At 43.9% G+C, this 7,402-nt stretch overlaps 2 protein-coding genes across 6 annotated transcripts in view; one reads left to right on the top strand and one right to left on the bottom strand.

The window, feature by feature from the left end:
* Positions 1-2,844, bottom strand: part of FBXW2 (F-box and WD repeat domain containing 2) — a 36,323-nt gene extending 33,479 nt beyond the window's left edge. The window contains exons 1-2 of one of the 4 annotated variants that reach the window (XM_011927412.1): positions 2,740-2,844; positions 2,529-2,637 (exon numbers count right to left, since the gene is read on the bottom strand). In XM_011927412.1, coding sequence (XP_011782802.1) covers positions 2,529-2,637; positions 2,740-2,802 — 172 coding nt within the window. In that variant the 5' untranslated portion in view covers positions 2,803-2,844. Of the gene's footprint in view, positions 1-2,266 lie in introns of all 4 variants that reach the window. The other 3 variants (XM_011927415.1, XM_011927413.1, XM_011927411.1) reach the window with 3 other exon arrangements.
* A 57-nt stretch (positions 2,845-2,901) lies between these two features.
* LOC105501440 (putative UDP-GlcNAc:betaGal beta-1,3-N-acetylglucosaminyltransferase LOC100288842) overlaps positions 2,902-7,402 on the top strand; it is a 6,710-nt gene continuing 2,209 nt past the window's right edge. The window contains exon 1 of one of the 2 annotated variants that reach the window (XR_001000192.1): positions 2,902-3,325. The gene's annotated coding sequence lies outside the window, so the exon portion shown is untranslated. The remainder of the gene's footprint in view (positions 3,326-7,402) is intronic. The other variant, XM_011927410.1, reaches the window with a different exon arrangement.

Raw genomic sequence — 7,402 nt, 5'->3', positions numbered from 1 at the left:
AATAAATATTCTCCTCTTAATAAAAAAAATTTTCCCAACTTTTAGATTGCCTTTTAAACCACTCAATCCCTTGTAGGATTGAGCAATTCACCTCTGATTATTCTGAAAAAGGCATTTTTTTCCCCCTTAAAAAAGCAAGTCTCACTAACTGCAGAATGCATTATTAAAAAAACACCAATTTTTCACTTTTCTAAAAGGATCAACTAACTTTGGAGGGGGTTTCTAAGGTAACAGGTCTAAACTGGACTCTTTTAGGCAGCCTCTAGAAATATCATATACTGGTTGCACAAACCTCAGGAAATGGGATTTCAATTCAACATGAGGAGCTTTTAAATCTCAGTGCTTTCCAACAATGGAATAGCTCCCCCAGAGTAGTTAGTTTCCCATTACCACGAACAGTCAAGGACAGTTGCACACAGAGGCAGAATGTGATACATGAAAATGCTTTGGAGGTTAAATGTTTTACTGATTCAACCACTTCCTATGTCATTACGGGCATGTCCAACTAACTTTTAAGCTTCAGTTTTATCATCTGTAAAATGGAAGCTATCATCCAACTTGAAGGGTGAAACTCAGAAATATAGCAAGGACATGCTTAGCACAGTGTACAGTCTAGGGGGTAAAAACTCAAATGGTACTTTTTGTTAGTTTTATTACTATGAATACCTGGCAGGAAAGATTTTTGTGACACTGAGGCTGGAATGGACATGACCACTAACATCTCTTTCGACCCTATCATCTTACCACAAAGTTTCTCTTCAAAATACCCGGAAGAAAAACTCAAGGGCTCAAACTTACTAGGGGTTTAATTTGATAATTAAGAGCACCTGTTGGCCGGGCGCGGTGGCTCACGCCAGTAATCCCAGCACTTTGAAACACCGAGGGGGGCGGATCACGAGGTCAGGAGATCGAGACCATCCTGACTAACACAGTGAAACCCCGTCTCTACTAAAAATACAAAAAAAATTAGCCGGGTGTGGTAGCCGGCGCCTGTAGTCCCAGCTACTCAGCAGGCTGAGGTAGGAGAATGGCGTGAACCTGGGAGACGGAGCTTGCAGTGAGACGAGATGGCGCCACTGCACTCCAGCCTGGGCAACAAAGCGAGACTCCGTCTCAAAAAAAAAAAAAAAGAAAAGAAAAGAGAACCTGTTTATTGCAGGCTCTCGTTTCCCAGCAGGTGCCTTATTCTATCTACATTCCCTGCTGTTTGGCCCCCTTAACCCACGCCCCTACCTCAGAGTTAACATTCAACTTGCCCTCTTGCATTCAGTATCAATAATCACAAAGTGGGTTATGTAACAAAGAGACTCCTAAATTGGAAAAAGAGAGCCCGGGTTTGGTCTCAGGTTCTGCCATTAACTCCCTATGTTACCTTAGGCAACTCACATATTTATATTGGTTTTAAAGAAAAAGTACCATTGGTAAACATCTCATTTGATCTTCATAACCTCATGGAAGATATCAGTAATGCCGCCCTTAACTAACATGATGAGGAAATTTATGGCTCAAGAAGTGGAGTGGCTTTCCCAGAATGGCATAGGAAGTAGCAGGCTCAATATTTTGCCCAGTACCCACCCTCCCAAAACCTATACTCTGAGGTGTCAGAGACAGGACCTTCTGAAAAACAGTGTAAATGTGTTTTCCCCTCCTCCTCCTCCATCAGAACTTGGCCTAGTCAAGAGTGAAAGCAACATAATTGTTAGTGTTAGAGGGGAGGAGGCTTCATTTCCCCCTCTTTTCTTATCAAGGAGTACAGAGGCGTTGAAAATGTATAACACCTATAAACTTACATATGCATACAATGTATTCTGAACATTCAAGAAGCTGACAACCCTGGTTGCCTCCAGACAGAACTGGAGAAAAGGAATGAGAGGTCCCCTTTTATCGTATACCTTTTAAAACTGAAAACCATGTAAGTATGATATACTATCAAAAGACAGCCTTTAGTTTTAAGGTGAATTTTTTAAAGCTTTGAAAGAATACAAATAATGTTTATAAAAATGCGTTCTGCAACTCCACTTGTTGCTGGGTGACCTTGGGCAAAACACTTCACCTGTCTCACGCCCTGTTTCCTCACTTGTAAAATACAGCCACGAAGAGCATTACCTACAAGGGCTTTTATGACGGTTAAACAAGATAGTGCACGTAAAGCGTTAAGCACAGTACCCGGCACGCTGTAAGCCTACAGCAAATGTCAGTTACCATTTTTACTTAGCATTAATATTGTTATCTTTGCTTTACTTCAAGCAGCACCCCCCACACACACCTGTTTTCACGGCATGCCCACAATTATGGCGCAGCACAGCTCTTTGTACTTCATAAACCACCTCATCACACTTCATCATCTTTCAAACGTTTGGTAGCCCTGGAACATCACTGTTAACTCATTTTGCAACTAAGGAAATGGAGGCAGTAGGAGACAGCAACTCCGAAACCCTGTTTTCCCATTTCTAAAATCCAGATCCCATCAACCCATTCGTCGCTCCCAGGTCCCTTGCTCTCGGAACCGTGTTCCGCGCGGCACTGACCTGAGCGAGCGCCCCGGGGCCCGGGACCTCGCGCCGGGTTCACAGCTACTAGGCACGCTCGGGCCGCCAGAGCCTCGCAGCGGCCGGGTCCGCTCCGCAGCCATGGCGCCTGCAGGGAGAGAAAAACAGCCAAGGCGCGGCAGGTCAGCAGAGGCGCGGGCGCCTGAAAGTCCCCTCCCCGACCGGCCCCGCCTCGCATACAGACCTGGACCCGCGGCCGCCGCTCCCGGTCCACAGCCTCACTGGGGAGCGGCTTCCGGTGCTGCTGCGTCATCTCCGCGCGTCCCTCAGCTCCGCGGCGCCCGGCGGAAGCGGCTGCACTTCCGGTACCCGCCCGGAGGTGGGTGCTGGCTGGTGGGTGGTGGGTGGTAGGAGGCTGGAGGCCGGGGCGTAGGGGATGGGAGGAGAGCGTCCCGGGAAGTTGAACGCTCGCCGCGCGGCCCTCACGATGCTTAGGCCGGGTGCAACCTAGAACAGAGCTTCTTTTCGTACCGTACATCCAGGTTTGCACAGCGCTTTTGTGTCGCTCCTCCAATCCGATCTTGCACCAGCTCTGCAGTAGGCTTTCTTATTAGCCTTATTTTCGGAGGAGAGGGACCTGTGGCTCAGGGAAGTTGAGACGTGTCCAAATTCATACAACCTGTTGGGCACCTCTTTATCCCGAACGCTATTCTAGGGGATAGGGTTCGTGAACAAAAAACGCAAAAATTCCTGACCGCCTGGGGCTTAACATCTATTAGAAGGAGGAAGACAGATAGACTAAGTAAGACATGTGAAAAGGAGAGAAATAAAGCAAGGTAAGGAAGTTGTTGAATGAAAAAAAACAGTCAAGTCATGTAGATTTGAATGAATCACAACATTTACACTCTGGCTATGGCCTGGTTACTTAACCTCTCAGACTTTGCTTCATTTGCATAGGAATTGTAGTGAACTCCCCATCGGTAGGCTCTGAGGATTGAAGGAAATTAAGCATGCAAACCTTTTTGCTTCAAGAACTAAAACTGAGCTAAAAAATTCCACGCACTCTTACTCAACACTTGTTGTGTACCATCTCACTCAGCTCCCACAACTACTGCACAAGCTAGTAACTATTATTAGGCCCATTTTTAGAGATGGGGAAACTGAAATTAAAAGAGGTTTAGGCATCTTGCCTAAGGTCATAGTAAATGGCTGTCATTGGATTTCAACCCAAACTGACTTCAGAGCACAAGGTATCCAATTTTTTTTTTTTTTTGAGGCAACGTATCACTCTGTCGCCCAGGCTGGAGTACAGTGACAACGATCTTGGCTCACTGCAGCCTCAACTTCTCCAGGCTCAAGCGATCCTCCCACCTCAGCCTCCTGAGTAGATGGGACCACAGATGCGTGTCACCATGCCCAGCTAATTGTGTGTGTGTGTGTATGTGTGTATTTTTGTAGAGGCAGGGTTTCGCTATGTTGCCCGGGCTGGTCTTGTACTCCTAGGCTCAAGTGATCCACCTGCCTAGGCCTCCCAAAAAGTGCTCGGATTACAGGGGTGAACCATGATGCCCAGCACACAAGTTATCCTTGTTTCTCTGTAAGAGTTCCTAAACCACATATGCATACACGCACATTCACATGCATCTTATACCAACACTGTCCAATAGGCCTTTTGCCAATGATGGAGTTGTTCTCTTGGTGCTGTCCAATAAGGCAGTCACTAGCCTCTTGTGGCTACTGAACACTTGAAAAGTACCTGATGTAAATTAACTAAATTCTTAATTTTATTTAATTTTAATAGCCACATGTGGCTAATGGCTACCATGCTTGATAGCACAGTCCAATAATATAACATAAACAATGACAGAGACACATATCCAGTAGACAGTAGAGCATAGCCAAGGTTCCAAGCATCCTGACTTCATCTAGGATACTTGAAACAAGGGAAATAAAAATTGATTATGTGGGGTGGAAGTCAATTATGGTGTCCTAAAAGTAAGGTCTCAAGAGAGCAAATTTGATTTCCTAAGCAACAGGATGTCACTCTAGACTTCTAAGTCAGAACATGGCTGATGACAGCATTATAAGACATTTAGGAAGACATGGATAATACAGATTGGCTACTCTCTATGAAAGGGAAGGCAGTAGCAGGGTAATCAAGAAAATCAAGCACCCGTATCTCTGGAGGAAACATTCTCAACCCCAGTACAGTTTGATGAATCAAATTGAAAAGTGCAGATGGAGCTGCCCCAGAGATAATATTGTTTGGACCTCTCATAACAAAGAAACCAAATTGTGCAAATTTAAGCCCAGAGGGGATCCAGGAGCAAAATTAATGACTATAAAACATGTTTTAAATTGCAAAATGGAAGTAATATTTAATTAGATACAAGACCTATTCAATTGTTAATTTCAGTATATGTAAAATTGTTAAATTCAATATATGTAAAATTCCCTTTCATTTGAAATTTTAGGTTAGATTTTTTTCCCACCTTGTAAATATTTTCAAGATTGTGTGATGATTGCTGAGAAAACATAGCTTTAAATATAAGAAGTTATTCCTAGCCAAAGAATTACAAAAGCTGTTGTAAATGGCTGTTGGATGTTGAAGGAAAGGATAAAATATAGCCTGCTATGAGAACAGAATGATCAGTATAATTGCTTGTGTGACAGGAACATGAAAATATGCTGAAGGTTGTTTATTTTCTTGAAATAAACTTGCTGGTAAAAATGATGTTTGGGATAATTCCTACACATGCATACTCCAGGAAAAGAGAAAACATCAAATGTTTAGTTTCTTCAGTTCTGGCTAAAATGGACTATATGTTGTCTTCCATTTTGAGCTAAACTTGCCTGGGGGAGGTAGTTCAGATGACTTAAAATTGATTTAGTAAAGTGCTTGCATAGCCCATACTAGGGATTCTGAATCTTTCCCAATGAACCATACACCAGACCTCAGCAGATGATGTTTCTTTGGGAGAAAATAACGCACCCACTACAGATGAAAAATATTCCTCTATGTCTAGCACAGTTTTTGCATGTGTATGTACCAGGGAGCAGGCATTACTGCAGCTGTTTAGTTTCTTGAGATACACTCCAAAAATATAGGTTGTATCTACTTGCGCAGCGATGCTGTGGAGAAGTGACCTGGGTAACTGTTCTTTGAATTTCCACACATACTTTACCAGGAACTCAGTATAAAGACATGGGGTCAGTTTTATGAAGTACACAGGGTTGGAAGCATTTGAAGAGGTTTGCTTTTTCTATTCTTTGTTCTGGATTCACTCTAGCTGTAACATGATCAGCACCCACTCTCCTGTGCAGTCAGCAGGTATTCTAGGATCAAAGCTCAGGTTGATTGGCAAGAAACCTTATCCTCAAAGGTTGAGGCACAAAGTACTTTACCGCAATTGCTGTTGGACTGGAGTGATCCTGAGATAGATTTGGGCATAACTTGGCATCTGAACTCAATAATTTCTAAGACCCTGAAATTGCTCACAGGCAACATGCAAGTAAGTTTCTTATAATCTTTAAAGCATTTGATATCTAGTAAAATAGGCTTTGAGGAAGCTGAAACTTTTTCTATGTGTAAATGAGAAAATGGAAAGGAGTTCAAGTTATCATTGCTGGGTTTTTTTGTTTTGTTGTGTTTTTTGACTATTTAAAGAACATGGGGGCCAGGCGTGGTGGCTCACGCCTGTCATCTCAGCTCTTTGGGAGGCCGAGGCAGGCGGATCACCTGAGGTCAGGAGTTCAAGACCACCCTAGCCAATGTGGTGAAACCCTGTCTCTACTAAAAGTACAAACATTACCTGGGAGTGGTCGTGCACGCCTGTAATCCCAGCTACTTGGGAGGCTGAGGCAGGAGAATCTCTTGAACCTGGGAGGTGGAGGTTGCAGTGAGCCAAGATCATGGCACTACACTCTAGCCTGGGCCACAGAATGAGACTCTGTCTCAAAAATAAGGAGAAAGAAAGAAAGAGCGAGCAAGGGAAGAAGGGAGGGAGGGAGGGAAAGAAGGAAAGGAAAGAAGGAAGGAAAGAAAGAAAGGAAGGAAGGAAGGAAGGAAAAAAAAGAAAAGAAAAGAAAGGAGTTGTGGTTCTCCAATGGTTAAAAGTGAGCGCTTTGGAGCTGCGCACAGTGGCTCTCACCTGTAATCCCAGCACTTTGGAAGGCCGAGGTGGGCGAATCACCTGAGATCAGGAGTTTGAAACCAGCCTGGCCAACATCGCAAAACCCCATCTCTACTAAAAATACCAAAATTAGCTGGGCGTGGTGGCAGATGCCTGAAATCCCAGCTACTCAGGAGGCTGAGGCATGAGAACCGCTTGAACCCAGGAGGCGGAGGTTGCAGTGAGCCGAGATCTGCGGCCTGGGAGAAAGAGTGAGCTTTGGAATCTGACCGATTTGAGTTCAAATCATGCTCTATCCTAACCTCTTACCCACTGTGTGATCTTGGGCAAATTACTAAGCTACTCAGATGCTCAGCTTAATTATGAAAATAACCTATCTGAAAGGGATATTACCAGGGCTAAATGAGTTAAGACACATAAAATGCTTATCACAATGCCTGGCACAAAAGCAAGTGCATAATAGGAGGTAACAATTATTATGGGAGGCTTTATTGATTGAAGAGCCAATGAAAAGGGATTTGATTCATTTAATATTCCCTGGCTTTGTTATATTACAATTCTGCACACGCCCTTTCAGACAGAAAGTTTCCATCTGCATTGATGAGGTAGAGTAAGCTTGGCCTAGATCTATCTTACATCTCTGAAGAGGTGCTATGCAGATAGCAGTAATCTGTCCATATCGATGGAAATGTCAGATAGATTAGGAGACATTGTCTTTATTTATTTATATTTTTTTGAGATGGAGGCTTGCTCTGCCGCCCAGGCTGGAGTGCAGTGGCC

This window comes from Colobus angolensis, unplaced genomic scaffold (genome assembly GCF_000951035.1).
Source record: "Colobus angolensis palliatus isolate OR3802 unplaced genomic scaffold, Cang.pa_1.0 Scaffold71, whole genome shotgun sequence".
NCBI lineage: Eukaryota > Metazoa > Chordata > Mammalia > Primates > Cercopithecidae > Colobus > Colobus angolensis.
This window is presented reverse-complemented; position numbering and strand designations above follow the sequence as displayed.